We start from the raw sequence: 15,744 nt of genomic DNA, 5'->3' as shown, positions 1-15,744 counted from the left end.
CTGACCCTGACCCTGGTTAGCTCTATCGTGAACTGGGAATTCTTACCGATTTTATTATTTGAAAATTTAATTTATGTACACAGTGTATCTTGATCACATTCCCCCATCACCTTCCTCTCTTCTCCTTTGCAACTTCATGCCTTATTTTTGAAATTATACAGACAGCTGCAGAGATAGCTCATTGGTTAAAAGCACTTACTGTTCTGAGAAACCTGAATTTGGTTTCCAACACTTGTGTTGGGTGGCTCACAACCACCTGTAGAGCATCTGACACCTTTTCTTGTACTCTTGAGGTACTGGCCCATATGCGGCATATATTCACACACACACACACACACACACACACACACACACACACACACACACACACACATCTTTAACTCTGAGTTCAGGCATACAGGGTTATTCATTGGGACATAGGCAGTGCACTAACAGCCACCCTAAAAGAGAGGGAAGGTGGTCAAAATCCTTGCAAATTAGCATCTAAGGTTACCTCCATAGGAGGCTGGACTCTTTGGATGACTCACTAGCCTCTGGTGGGCCTTCAGGAATAACTGGAGGAAAAAAGACCCTCCTGATGAAGCCCTGGTAGCAATCAGCGAGTGATGTTGTGTCGATCAGAGAAGAGTTTTTGTCATATTGATCATGAAAAGCCACTGGCATTCTAATATCACCACTGTGTAAGAGAAATGCTGCCACGAAGAGTGAAGTTCTTTTATTCCTGCAGTTTATCTCCCAAAACTCTGTTATATACACACCTCAGTACACTGCTTTGCCTGGCTTTTCAAGACAGCATGTGTGGGAAGAAGCTCAGCTGCAGTGTCTTCGCACTCAGTTGTAACTCATCACCAAAAAGCCCCTTTTGGGACTCACACAGTAACTTGTTTCACGGCTATGTTCAGGGGAATGGGTAGATTTTACCCGGCGTCCTTTCTGGTGGACATTTAGGGTACTTATATTGCTTTGCTATTATAGCTAAGGTGAAATCAAACATGCCTTCAGATATAAATATATAAAATATGGTTATAAATATACACATTTACTTGCACATGTACAGAAAAACTGAAAACAAAATGGCCTTTTTCTTAGGTTTATTTGGTTTTTGTGTATGGGTATTTTGCCTGCACTATGTATGTATGCCAGGTGTGTGCCTGGTATCCTTGGAGGTCAGAACAGGGCAGGAGCCCTTGTGAACTACCTTGTGGGTACTGAGAACAGAGCCCCAGTCCTCTGTATTAGGGGTCAGTGGCTCAGTCTCTGAGCCATCTGTCTATCCAGCCCTCGCTTTTTTTCTTTTTCTTTTCCTTTCGGTTCGTCGTTTGGTTTTGGTTTCTCTGTGTAGCCCTGAGGGTCCTGGAATTCACTCTGTAGACCAGGCCTTGAACTTAGAGACCCCCTGCCTCTGTCTCCTGAGTGCCTATGCCACTACCACTTGGATCCACTTTTTCTTTAAATGACAAATTTTGGTAAAACTTCTTGGCCAGGGAATGGCATCAGTCTCAAACCTACTGAGTGTTCAGCAACCGGTAGCTAGTTTATTTACTTCAGGGGCTTTCAGGACTTGCTGAACCTGAGGACTGACAGGGTTTCTTGGCCTGCTTGCCTGCGAAGTGCCGTGGTTCCTTGTAGTCCTCTTGTCTTCATTATTTTAAAGATTTCCTCTAAAATGACAAATAAAAGTAGAATTCAATTAAACATTTGGTGATATGCATGATCACTGAGCAATTTAGTAGGATGATAAGTGCATTAAATTCCTCTGATTAAACAGCGTAGAGCAGGCACGTGTTTGTTAACTCAAGCTTGGACCTAGGAGAGGTGGGACACAGCTTTAAGACGGTCTGAGGGAACCAAAAAAAAAAAAAAAAAAACAAGGACTCAGGCTGGGTTCGGTCCCCAGCTCCGAAAAAAAAAAAAAAAAAAAGACGGTCTGAGGATTCTGACAGACTTAAGTGCCTAGTTTGTAGTGTAGCCCACTTCCAACTACACAGAGTCATTATTTAACCTTGTTACCATAACAGGCGATCATGTTTTAGCTGGTTGGTGCCAATCTCTCCCATATATGCTTTATGGGGAAGGTCAATGGAAATCTGGACAAACTGAATCCTGACAGTGCCCAGAGTATAAATGAATTCTCTTCTTCTTCTTCTTCTTCTTCTTCTTCTTCTTCTTCTTCTTTTTTTTTTTTTTTTGGTTCTTTTTTTCGGAGCTGGGGACCGAACCCAGGGCCTTGCGCTTCCTAGGCAAGCGCTCTACCACTGAGCTAAATCCCCAACCCCGAATTCTCTTCTTTTGAAAATAAAACCAGAGGCCCAAGAGATGAGTCAGTGGTTAAGAGCACTTCTGGCTCTTGCAAAGGAGCTGGGTTCATGTCCCAGTACCCGCGTGCTAACTCACAACCATCTGTAACTACGGTTACAAGGCTTTCTTCTGTCCTTAGGCTCCTGTACAGCGGGGTTGAGGGTGGGGAAGCAATCACCACTATCCAGCTATGAACCCTGGGACCTCAACAGTGGCCGGCCTGCAAGTTGTAGACATTACTGCAGTGACCACCTTCTCTTTCTTCTTCTATTATTATTATTATTATTATTATTATTATTATTATTATTATTATATCATCATTATTGCTGGAATTTAAGACCTGTTGCATGAGATGGGACCCATGCTGAGGGGCAAGTGTTAGGTGTCAGCGATTGTATCTGAATGTTAGTTTATGAACGAGTGAAATTACTCGTCCCACAAAGACGACGGGTCTTAAAACATACACATTTTACCTCTTAGAAGTGTTTCTCCTCTCTCAACATGTCAGCAATTAACTTGCTCTACAGCCCAGCCTACTTTCTAAGTTAGTCCCCGACGTTTGTCGTCAGCAAGTGAATATCAAGAAGCTCTTTTTTCCTCAATTACCTGGATTGTTTTCTTTTATGGTAACTAAGTAGAACAGCCCTCTTGGGGAGAGAAGTTGTGAGGCCAGTGGGAAGAACCTGTCCATGACTTCCCGGCCGTTTCTTCCACCAGCCCAAGCTGCTTCTATTCCGTGGCTTCCTACCTGTCAGCAATCACAGAGACATTGGATTCAGGCTTCAATGAGAGTACCCTCTTAATGGCATAAAATATCACCAAACAAGTACACATTTTCAAACGAATGTACCTTGGCTTCTGAACATCATTCTGCCAAAGTCCTGACGTCCTTATGCTATGAGAGGGCATATAATTATCCAACAAATAAAACAGCATTCTGGGTGGCTAGGCGCACCTGCGATCTTTGTACTAAAGGCTGGAGAAGACTGATTGTGATTTCAAGGCCAACCTGAGCTACGTGGTGAGACCCTGTGTCAAACACTCAAGGGACAGGATACAATTGAGTGTCAGAGCTCATCTGGCATTTGTGGGGCCCTGGTTCACTTGGTACCACCAGAATATTCTGAAGAAATCAATGAAAATTAGGTTCAATGCGGACACAACTGTTTTCCGATTTTTGCTGTGGCCTTTACGTATTTTTGACTTTGTTTTTTAATTTTTAGTCAATATGTTTCCTGGTTTAAAGTAATACCTTTACAATCAAATTCTGTAATTTCAGAACAAAAAAGTACATATACTTACTTACAAGGGCAGGTTTTCTCAGGTCTGCCTCTCCCCTATCTTCAGCAACTTTGTTTTCAATCATGTTTCAGGGTTGTTCAACTTTCTTCCTTGCCTTTATTTTGTGAGTGTGCACATGGTAGTATGTGTAACATGTATGTATGTGTGTGTGTCGGGAGGCGGGGCACATGCAGGTCAGACACAATCCTTGCCTTGCACCTTGTCAGAGGTGGGGGCCTCTCCTGTCCACTACTGTATATATCAGGCTAGCTGTCATGTGGGCTTCCTATCATGCCTCAGGTCTGTTGGGGTCACAGGCATGTGCTGTTGCGTGACTTCTACATGGGTTCAGAGGATACCACCTTCAGTCCTCACTTTCACAAGCATCTCATCCATTACCCATCTCCCCAGCCCTGTCAATCAACTCTCAAGGAAGGTTCACTTCCTCTGCAGTAGCTCGAATTCATTCCTTATGTTGGTCCAGGACCTTACTGAAGAAGTATATCTTATTTAGCTGGTGTTTGACATTTGTTTATTTTTCTCTGAATCTAATTTGGATTATTCCCAGACCTATCATCCACTCAGTATCTCCACAATCACACTAGATCATTAATTCCACATTTGTGTCAGCATTCTGGGGACTCCCTTTCCTGACCCCTCTGCTTTAATTCTGGGTGAGCTGCTCCTGTTTGGCTCTCTGTGTTACTCCATCCTTTTGCAGGGCCTTGTTTGGCTCTTTCAGCAGGTGTGAGCTTTGGGTCAGTCCCTATCAGGCCTCTCTCTCGCTGCTGCACAATGTATAGGGCTTCCTGCGATCAGACTCCAGGCTATTGAGCCCCATTTATCTGCTGATACTGAGATGACTTCAGCAATGCCTGGCATGAGCCCAACCCTGAGGCCAAAGAAGAGAGGGTTGCATTTCAGGAGGAGTCAGGTAAGTGTTAGTGGCCGTCTGCTTGTTTGCTTGCTCCCTGGGCCATCTAATGGGTCCATCTTGGTTCCTTAGAGACCACAGGTACAACCCACAGCACTTGACTCGTGTTTCTGAATGTGACATTCTTATATGTCTTCTAGATGCCATCCATAACCATCTTGCTGGACCTGTGCTGTGTCTTCATCGTCTCCAATCACTCAGCTCTGGGAATTCAGACCCCGGATCTCCTGCACTGCCTACACTTGGTCCTCCAGTGTATCCCTGCAGATGTAAGGCTCTGGAGCTTAGTGCTGCAACTAGAAATACACGGAGACCCCAAGTGGGCCACCATGTTCTCAGGGCTGTTTCTTCACTCCCTGGTTTTCTCAGTGTGAACTGAAACCAAGACCATGAATTAATCCCTCCTGCTGTGCACAGGCTCGCATGGTCATTACACATAGGAAAACATAAACTTTCATCCATTTCAGCTTTTGTCCTAGTACTGAAGGGTTTGTGTTTGTTTGGAGGTAGGCTCTCCCTGTCTAGCCCTGGCTGGCCTGGAGCTCAGATCTGCCTGCCTTTACTCTTGAGTGCTGGGGGATTAAAGACCCTCATCACCACAGCCAGCTACTGAATGGTTTCTAAAATTAGATCTTAAGGACTGGAATGACTGGACTGAAACCTTCTTAAAAATTCATTGACTTATTGTGTGTATTGTGTGGGTGTACATGCGCTCAGAGGACCTCTACAGTATGGATCCCGGGGATTAGGTTCAGGACAAGCACCCTCACTCTCAGTGTGTGATGTCCCTGTCCTAACACAGCAGAAAGGCCTTTGCCAGAGCCACACACTCTGAGATGTCTCCTCCGTCTCCAGCCTGTGATTGATACAGATATTAATGACCCACCCTGTGATGTTTTAGTATAGGAGCTGTGAACAGAGTACCAGACACGACGGTGCTGTGACTTATTTTGGCTCCTCAGTTATAACCTCAGCACAACAGTGAGGGCAGTCAGAAGAGACATGGCCGCCTTCATCTTGGAGTGGAGGTGAACAAAGTATTTATCAGCTTTGCCAGAGAATAATCTCCAAAGCATACAGCAGGCACAATCAAAGAGAAGCTAGTGCTCAGCTGTTACTGAACTGTGTTCCTTCACCTTCTGGGGGCGTGCCGATAGGGCTTACTCCTCACTGTGGAGAGTCTTCAATAATGTATTTCTATTGTTCCCAATGGAAGATTAGAACTGGTCCCACACCTTCAATTTCTGATCACTTTAAGGGATGAAACCCCAGACTTTGAGAAGTAAATTATTGGTGAATACTTTTAATTGACTACAAGTATTTTTAAAACGTGCTTTACAGATCTGTTATTTCGGGTGATGGATTTGTTTAACCGCCTGGCCTGGTCTGGGTGAGAGCTCTGACTAGTTCTGTCACACTTTGCACCTGTGCAGTATTTCCCTTCTGCAGCACTCACAGCACGGGTGACTGACACCCTCTGAACAGTCAGAGGAGTACTGCTGGAGGCAGTGACCGAAGTCAGAAGAAGCTCACTCCGTCTCATCAAGCGGCTGGAAAGAAAGCCAAAGTTCTGCTGTGGGTCTCACCTCTTCAGGCGGAGTCACGACGTAAGGGGGGTTGAACACCAGCAGGTCTACTTTCCCCTTCAATCTGGGCAGCAAGCCTTGGACCTGAGGACAAGCAACATTGCAGTTTAAGAATGGGTCCTGATTTCAGTAATGAGTAAGTCTTTATAGTTACTCTCTCGTGTTATCACGAGGGGAAGGGCTTACAGACGGAAGTGTTTCAATTTTCTTCATGCAGATGCAGTTTATATGAACACTGTCTAAGGTGAGAGCGAACATATTGATTGTGGCTTCTACTCAGCAGCAGACACATCTCCATTCTGGGTTAAGCTTTAGAAGATGGTGTGAGAACAAGTGAGTTCTGATTGTGTAGACTATATTCCCTGTAGATCTGTGAAGAGCTATACAGCTATGTCTGCTAACCTGAACAACACAATTAAGAAGTGATATTTGTGTGTGTGTATGTGTGTGTGTGTGAATGTGTGTATGAACATGTGTGTGAATGTGTGTGTGTGTGTGAATGTTGTGTATGTGTGAATGTGTGTGAGTGTGTGTCTTCACACATGCACGAGTGCATGGGAGTGCGAGTTTTGAAAGTGTTTTCAATTCCATAAAGAAATTAAGTTTCCTAAAAGAACTCTGAAATACAATTTTCCAGAAATGCTGGATAAGAAAATTAGAGAAAATTTTGCTTCATAATTCCTAGTACTTTATCCTATCCAGCTATCTAGTAATAACTGTGAGCTGAATTTTGCAAAAAGAAAAGGGACAAAATATTAAAACAGGCACCCTAACATCCACAGAGTTAAATAAAAAGTAACCGAGGACTGACCGTCCAGTAAAGACATCTGTGGATTGCTATCTATGTGCAGGTGAGGGTGGGCACAAGAGAAGGCAAGGCCTGTGGCTGGGCAGTGAAAAATAAAGGCGGGCAGAGAGTTTGGAAGGGAGGGAGAAGAGAAAGAAGAAAGAAGAACCAAGAGGGAGGAGAAGGACGACCCAGATCTGTCTGGCCTTAAGGGGCCACAGGTAGTTATGAGTATTTCATAAGGGATGGAATTTTATAGAACAATTTGTCTTATCTAGGTGGGCAGTTTATATCATTATCAACTGGTTGTGACTTTATTGTGTGGATGTTTTGTGGAATGAGAATTTAAGATATAAATCGGATTGCTAAATTAAAAGCTTATTGAGTTTTGATTTAATGGGTTATTGGAAGTTGTGACTGTAACCACAGGGGACGAATGCTGAGAATGTGAGCAGAGTCTGCAGCAAGAGAGTTGCAAGAGGGCGGCTGCGGCCGAGCTCAGAGAGTGGCCAGAGGCAGAGCTCAATGGAGAATGAGCTGCTTTGCTGACTGAGATGAAAATGCCCGCAGATGCCGTGTGGCCCTGCGGTGCTGGCACTGGCACGGGATGGTGATGCGCCTTTTAAGTTTACCGCTACAGGCATCTCTAGTCAGGCCTAGTCAGTTCCCTGCCTTAACATCTCTGACAGTTGAGAAACACACGAAAGAGGCCCCGGTAATGTTCGATGTATTCATGCAGCAAAACACAGGACCTTTATTCCCAATGGGACACTGTGCAGGCCCTTATGTTAAATGCGGGTCGGAATGTCTGCTTTTCTTGCATGAAGCACAGCAAGAGGAAGAACAGACTCTGCCAATAGGTGATGGAGACACAGGACAATGGAGAGAAGACGGAGGAGGGCTGTCAGCTTCACAGAGCGGACACCTGAACAGGCCTTAGTACCACGCAGCTCAGACAAGCCGAGGCCAGCGAGTTTGTAAAGGGTAAAACGTGTTTGGTATGTTTTAATGGTGGAATGGAACACGTAATATGTACTTTAAAAGACTGTACAGCTAAAAATGAAGGACGATGACAACTGTACCTTTCTGACTTTGAGAAAGAAGTCACACTATGTAGCCCAGGGTAGCCGTAAACCCATCTTACACTCTTGAGTACTGGGTTATAGGAGTGGGCCAGCCTACCCCAGCTGGTTGCTACTTTTTAAACATGTAATCTCAGCTACGGAGTGGGTTTGTCTTCTATGACAGCTGTAACAATCCCTGTATTTTGAAGGTAAAAAGGCTGTAAATCTGCTAAGCCTGCCTCTTGTTTCTTGCTTTGCCAGGTCAAAGTTTAGTTCAGCGCCCCCTTTAACTACTGAGGAGTTAACTCTAGCATGCAGAACCTCCAGTCCCATCCCTGAGCTACTGTGTAGCTTCTGGAGCTGGACAGGAGAGCCAGGCTATAATCCTAGACATAGTTTTATTAACACTGGAGTTTTCAAAGACACCAGCTTCCATATCTATTTCAAACAGTTTGGGTTTATTCTATCTGGTTTTACCGTTCCACCAAAAATAGATGTAATATTTTTTATAGACTACTAGGAAGCAGGCGGTTCTACATCACATGTATCACCATGCATCGCCATGCATCACCATGCATCAACATGCATGTGAGTGGCCTGAGAACACCCTCGTTCTTAGCACTGTGAAAAGAATTTCTTGTCTCTTGGGCTTAATCCTGAGATGCAAAACCCTTTGTAAATGTGAACTTCTCGGGAAGCTGCCTGCCTTTATCAGGGCAAGAACAATACTGGTCTACAAGCACAGAAAGCTGGGTGTGAGGGTGCATGTCAGGAACCCCAGAACCTGGGAGATGAAGGCAGGATCAGTAGTTCAAAGTCATCCGTAACCAAAAGAGAGTCCAAAGCTACCCTAGATTTTCTGAGACTTTTATATTCCCTACACACCCACAGACAGCATTGTTTTTAGGGTCCACCTGCTGCATGCTATTAGGATTTCTGTTTATGAATAACATGTCACTGTTGTAACTCAAAGTATCCTGCAAATCTAACACCACTCAAGTCCTACTAATACCCTTAAACTACTGTAACAACTGAAACTCACAAGGTCTAATCTGAATTTCTTAAAATAATGAAGGGCTGGAGAGATGGCTCAGCAATTCAGAGCACTGGCTGCTCTTGCAGAGGACCAAGGTTCAATTCTTAGTTCCAATACCGTGGCTAACACCCATCTGTAACTCCAGTCCCAGGGGATCCAATACCCTCTTCTGACCTTGGTGGGCCCTGGAGAGATGTGATGTAGACACACACACACACACACACACACACACACACACACACACACCTTTTGATAAAACAATAAAACAGTGGAGTGGGGGTTGTGTAGGCTCCTCTAACGAGGTAGAGACGGAAGAAGCTAGAACTGACATCATCTACAACTACATGGAAAGTTCAAAGACAGGACTGGGATACAGTGAGAACCGTCTCAATAAAGAAATGAATATCCTGCAGCCAGTCTAAAGCTGTCAATCATTTTGCTTTTCCGCAGGACTCGTGCTCATTCCCCTGTCTCTGCTTATATCTCCTTGGCTTTTGATGGGACTGTGGTGGTTTGAATGGGACTGGCACCACACACTCATGGCCTTGGAAAAGGTGGGTCTTTTAGACTTTGAGGTTTTAAAAACCCAGGCCAGGTCTAGTTATGTCCTGCCCCGCCCCCACTTTCTGTCTCTCCCTCCTTCTTTCTCCCCTCAAGCCCTCCACTTCATAGCAATAGAAAAGTAACTAAGACAGGGATATTCTATCTCCTCTCACACTTAACTCAAGCTTGGGTAGGTAGCTTTGGGGTGGAGTTGAAGCACTATGACCCAGGTCAAAGTCACTCTTCAAATGCCTGCCTGGGACACAGGACCCACGTGGTTCTAATCCTAAGAATACTGCGGGGGACACTTCTTTCCATGGGGAGTTGCTAATAAAGACACAGAGATGCAAACATTTTGTTACATGAGGGTGTCCAACCTTGAGAGGGAAACTCAGAGCTGAGAAAAAATGTGTGATGTCATCTGAGTTCCTGTGCTAGCTGTGCAGAATGGTTTTTAGGTTTAAGCCAGTAGGAACTGGATACAGAGTTACATGTGGTCAACCTATAAGTCCAACATTTACCTAGTATCAAATGGTCAGGTTTGAAAGCATACATTATACAGACTGAGCACGTTCTGGTTATGAATATACATACACATGTATGTATATGTAATATATGTATGTATATGTAATATATGTATATATACATATTAATTAATGAAGAAACAATTAATGAAGAACAGAGGCCATGAATTTGAAAGACAGCAAGCAGGGTTATGTGGGAGAATCTGGAGGAAGGAAAGGGAAGAGGGAAATTATCAAATTATATTATAATCTTAAAAATAAAAGAAAAAATTAATTAAAAATAAAAACAAACAAAAATGAGAGTTCAAGCTCATGTGTGGCTGTATACTAAGTTTGAGGCTAGCCTGGGCTACATGACATTTTGTCCCATACAAACAAAACAGAAGTTAATTTCTAAAGTTTATTTCCACCGAAACCAATCTGACAAAATTAATTGAAATCAATTGCTACTGAACGAGGATTAAAGCTCACCAAATCTGTAATTACTGGCTGAAGGTGGACTCTGTTACAGCGCGCTGTTTCCAAGGTACATGCAGCTGCCTTGGGGTTGATATCGGTGCACCTATAAACACCGGAGGAGAAAAAAGGTCAGGAGGGCATACAGAAGCAGACAGTGCAGCAGCAGATTCCTGCTGAGAAGATTCCCTAATTCTAACATGGTGTAGGAAATCAAAGGAGAATGTTTCCTAATGGCAAAGAAAGAGGGAACAGAAGCTTGTTACTGTGATGACAAACACTGCTAGAAAACCTGTTTCCCCTCATCTGTAGGGGGTTTGTAAACCTGTTTCCCCTCATCTGAAGGGGTTTGTAAACCTGTTTCCCCTCATCTGTAGGGGGTTTGTAAACCTGTTTCCCCTCATCTGTAGGGGGTTTGTAAACCTGTTTCCCCTCATCTGAAGGGGTTTGTAAACCTGTTTCCCCTCATCTGTAGGGGGTTTGTAAACCTGTTTCCCCTCATCTGTAGGGGTTTGTAAACCTGTTTCCCCTCATCTGAAGGGGTTTGTAAACCTGTTTCCCCTCATCTGAAGGGGTTTGTAAACCTGTTTCCCCTCATCTGTAGGGGGTTTGTTTCCCTTTAAGCCATTAAGCTGTATGGCTTAAGCATCCAGCAAATAAGAACTGAGGGAAATCACTGACAGGAAAGCACTACACAAGACACACAGGAGATAGCGAGCTGAAAGAAACATATCTGTTCTGTGTGTGGCAACATCTTCTGGTATTTCCCCCTAGCTTTTGTATTTTCAAGCTCTCTGCAAGGACATTCAACTTTGCACCTATTTTAATAGTCAAACTGTTTACCTGAGAACGATTCAAAGTACAGATAACATAAAGTTGTGTGCTTCTAAAATCCTGTGGCATGAAGGAGGGAACAGGAGCCTATACCTGGGGGCAGGCATAATTTGTGACCCGAGTCCTTACCAGAACACTATCAGAGACATATTGCCTATTTAAAACATTTGACTTGAGCTGCTGTGGTCCTAGGGACCCAGGAAGGGTGGATGAATGTCACATACTCACATGTACAAGGCCTGAGGACCTATCATGGAGGCTAGGAATGCAGACACCACCCCAGATCCTGCTCCTACTTCCAGGCATAGTTCCACTCTAACAAGGAAAAAGACAAATTATTTAGTCCCTTCCTATGAAGATATTCTTCCTGGAAGATAACTCCCATGCTGTATGATATACTTCTGTAGCACCACCATTCTCTGGAAAATACGTGGGAATATGAGGAAATTTAACATTTCTGGCAACCACTTGGTGCTTGTTGTTGCTTAGCCCAAACCTGCTAATAATAGTTTAGGTGTGTAAAGTACTTACATTGAAGTACTTGAATAAACCCAGCAGCATATCCTAGGGTTTGGTAAAAGCCTTCCACCTACTTAGATACGTGAAGAACAAAGACCTTTCTCGACTGGAATACTATATTGGGCAAATACCTCAGTGTCTGATCTTAGAAGGCCTATAATCTTAGCTTTCTAAACTTAAAAATTTTTATATGACTTTTCAATAAATTTATCTCCAGGATCACCGTCCATGCATCAAAAGCACTACTTAATTTCCACGACTCATTGGGCTGATGACACAAGGTTTTTCTGGCACTTAACTTTTCAAACAACCATTCAAGAAGGAGCTATAGTAGTTTTACCTTTAAAAAAAGGGAGTTACAATATTTTTACCTTCAGAATCAGCCACATGTCTATGTGACCCACAAGCCACTTGTGGGTCACAGTAAAGTTTGCGAATCTTACCAGGTGTCTTCTTTTTGGAACTAACCACTACAGTCTCATAAATAATTAGAATTCCCAGGCTTTGTAACAAGGTCAGCTCTATTACAGCATACCCTGAGATGCAGTTTGAGGTTGTAAATCTTTCTGAGCTATTCAGAGCATTCAAGTTACAATCCTGTGCACCACAAGGTATTTCAGTAAATGTTCCACCATCTATGAAGAAACACTGGGGTTAAGAGCATTTTATAGGTGGAAAAAAATGTGACAATGTAAATAAACATCATAGCTATTTCGTTCTGGAGAAACCTAGTTGGAATCTTGACCATTAAATAAATGACCCAAAATTCTTTTGGCAAAATGTTTTATTAGGCTTCCTTTGTGTGTCGGGGGGGGGGGGGGGGGGGCAGAACGGTCTTCAGCATTGTAAGTGAACTTCCAAGTACAACCTGTAGTAGTTTGAGGCTAAAACTCAGGCCTGCGGGCTAGAGAGCAATTGCTTTTACCAGCTGAGCCGTCTTGCCTGCTCTCAACTCAAATTCTTTTCTCTGAAAAGTTAACATGTAGGCATTTACTATTTTTGTCAATAAAAGTTATGGCCAATACTTCAACAAATCACGCTAGTGAAAATCCTACTGGAGGCTGTTATGTAACTATTTAAATCTTTCCTAATGGTTCTAACATCCAAACTAAATTTCTAACAGTTCAATTTTAAAAAAAATCCAGTTTCTCAGTTGCAATAACACTTTAAGAGCTCAGACGGCTAAAGGCTGTTCCTTCAACAGGTTGGGTGGGTTTTATAGTTCACTACTTTATCATTTGTGCCCTTCTGTTGCCAGAGGATGTTATTCATGGACTAAGGCGTTCAAATAACCCTACGCGAGTTTTACATATTCACTAAAAAAATTAAAGTTAAAAAGCAGCAAAGTTTTGGACCAGCCTGTTTCTGGTCGATAAACTCCGGCGGCTCCTCAGAGGCCGGTTTACATTCTTCGGATTAACAGGGCAGGGTGATCACGAACCCGGAGGGAGACCAGAGCGATGCTCTCACCCCCGCCCGCGGGGAACTCCTCCTTTATCCTGCTCTGCTGTCAATCACCAGAAAGTGGACCGACCCATCACTTCCGGAGGAGGGCGGCAAGTTCCGGCTTCCGCCTCTAGGACACCCCGCTCTCTACCGCTGAGGCGCGCACCCTCCTCGCACCCTGCTAGCTCTGCTGCTGCCGCCTCGAGCGCGTCCAGTAACAGGAACGTGTCCTCCGCTGGCTCGTACACGTCGCTGAAGGCTCCACGACCCACGTGCCCGTACAACGGCGTGGGGACACTCGGCGCCGCCATCTTCCCCTTCCGCTCTTACGGGCGGGCGTTGAGTACGCACGCGTCAGGCTTGCTGCGCATGCGCTTTTGTCTGACACTGGGTGGAGTTTGGAGTGCAATGCTTGTGGGCCTATCTGGAACTTTTAAGCAAAACTCACATTCATTTTCTTTTTTTATTTTATCTATATAAGTATACTATAGCTGTCTTCTGATACCCAGAAGAGGGCATCAGATTCCATTACAGATGGTTGTGAGCCACTGTGTGGTTGCTGGGAATTGAACTCAGGACCTTTGGAAGAGCAGTCAGTGTTCTTAACCCCTGAGACATCTCTCCCGCCCCTAGCATCCGTTTTCAACTAATGAACATTTTGTGTTTACTCTTTTCGGCTACCCTACTACTGAGCATCCTCGGTTATTTTGTACTAGGATGACTGCATTTTTATTCTAATGACATTTGGAAAGTTTATTCCATTTTTTTTTAACTTGCAAGGACTTGCAAATACAGTGTTTACTAAAATTTACAGTTTTTTTTTAAAAAGACAGCTGAGTTGTAAATATCCATCTGTAAGATTATGACTACTTTTCTTTGCTTGATTTTGTTACACAAGAGTCTCACTCTGTAGCCCTGGCTGTCTTGAAACTCACTATGTAGACTGGATGGGCCAGGAACTAACAGTGAACCTCCACAGAGTGCTGATACTAAAGGCGTGTGCCACCATGCCCAGCTTAGATTATGACTTTTAAGTTTTATTTTGTATTTGGCAATTTTATGCATGTATAAAATTTATTTTGGTCATTTTCATTCATTAAAATTATAGTTTGGCACACATGGTCTGCACTCATTGATAAGTGACTATTAGCCCAAATGCTTGAATTACCCTAGATGCACAGAACACATGAAACTCAAGAAAGATGACCAAAATGAGGATGCTTCACTCCTTTAAAAGGGGAACAAGAATACCCTTGGCAGGGAATAGGGAGGCAAAGTTTAGAACAGAGGCAGAAGGAACACCCATTCAGAGCCTGCCCCACATGTGGCCCACCAAACTAGATAAGATGGATGAAGCAAAGAAGTGCAGGCAGACAGGAACTGGATGTAGATCTTTCCTGAGAGGCACACCCAGAATACAGCAAATAAATAGGCAAATGCCAGCAGCAAACCACTGAACTGAGAACGGGACCCCCATTGAAGGAATCAGAGAAAGGACTTAGAAGAGCTGAAGGGGCTCGAGACCCCATATGAACAACAATGCCAAGCAACCAGAGCTTCCAGGGACTAAGCCACTACCCAAAGACTATACATGGACTGACCCTGGACTCTGACTTCATAGGTAGCAATGAATATCCTAGTAAGAGCACCAGTGGAAGGGGAAGCCCTTGGTCCTGCTAAGACTGAACCCCCAGTGAACGGGATTGTTGGGGGAGGGTGGTAATGGGGGGAGGATGGGGAGGGGAACATCCTTATAGAAGGGGAGGGGGAGGGGTTAGGGTGATGTTGGCTAGGAAACCGGGAAGGGGAATGACAACCAAAATGTAAATAAGAAATACTCAAGTTAATAAATATAAAAAATGGGGCTGGAGAGATGGCTCAGAGGTTAAGAGAACTAACTGCTCTTCAAGAGGTCCTGAGTTCAATTCCCAGCAACCACATGGTGGCTCACAATTATCTGTAAAGGGATCGATGCCCTCTTCTAGTGTGTCTGAAGACAGCAACAGTGTACTCACATACATGAAATAAATAAATAAATCATTTAAAAAAATAAATATAAAAAATAAAAAAAATTAAAAATTACAGTTTGGGCTGGGTAGAAATGGTGCACGCCTTTCATCTCAGCACTCAGGAGGCAGAGGCAGGCCTGTTCTACAAAGAGAGTTCCAGAACAGCCAGGTTTACACAGAGAACTTCAGCCTCGAAGAACAACAAAGCAAAGCAAAGAGGCTGTAGTTTGGAGGACTAGAGAAGCGCTCAGTGAGGCCTTGTTCTGCACTTGGAGAAGACAAAAGTTGGGTTCCCTGCACCTTTGGTGGCTCACAACTCCCTACAAGCTCCAGGGAACCATTGCTCTTTCTGCCTAAGTGTCACTGAACACACACACACACACACACACACACACACACACACACACACACACACAGGCAAAAGTAA

General features: G+C 43.9%; 1 protein-coding gene across 3 annotated transcripts; it reads right to left on the bottom strand.

The window, feature by feature from the left end:
- Positions 1–1,074: 1,074 nt before the first annotated feature.
- Hemk2 (HemK methyltransferase 2, ETF1 glutamine and histone H4 lysine) lies at positions 1,075–13,649 on the bottom strand. Of its 3 annotated transcripts, none has more exons than XM_087575949.1 (6): positions 13,333–13,649; positions 11,572–11,658; positions 10,525–10,615; positions 6,100–6,183; positions 2,905–3,046; positions 1,075–1,661 (listed from the first exon to the last, which is right to left on the bottom strand). In XM_087575949.1, exons 2-6 carry the CDS (start codon positions 11,595–11,597, stop codon positions 1,555–1,557), a joined length of 450 nt encoding a protein of 149 aa, XP_087432075.1. In that variant the 5' UTR covers positions 11,598–11,658; positions 13,333–13,649; the 3' UTR covers positions 1,075–1,554.
- Between the last annotated feature and the right edge of the window lie 2,095 nt (positions 13,650–15,744).

The sequence above is a fragment of the Rattus norvegicus genome, chromosome 11, assembly GCF_021556685.1.
Source record: "Rattus norvegicus strain SHRSP/BbbUtx chromosome 11, alternate assembly SHRSP_T2T, whole genome shotgun sequence".
Lineage (NCBI taxonomy): Eukaryota > Metazoa > Chordata > Mammalia > Rodentia > Muridae > Rattus > Rattus norvegicus.
Note: the sequence above shows the minus strand (reverse complement) of the source record. Positions and strands in the feature narration are given on the sequence as shown.

What these genes read in the sequence shown, in the direction of transcription:
- Hemk2 (XM_087575949.1), bottom strand. Translation starts at nt 11,597, where the DNA reads ATGATAGGTCCTCAGGCCTTGTACAT. An exon ending in AGCCAGTAATTACAGATTTG is followed by an intron (nt 6,184 to 10,524) that starts GTGAGCTTTAAT and finishes GCTTGTCCTCAG; the next exon opens with GTCCAAGGCTTGCTGCCCAG. An exon ending in TCGTGACTCCGCCTGAAGAG is followed by an intron (nt 3,047 to 6,099) that starts GTGAGACCCACA and finishes GATTGCTGACAG; the next exon opens with GTAGGAAGCCACGGAATAGA.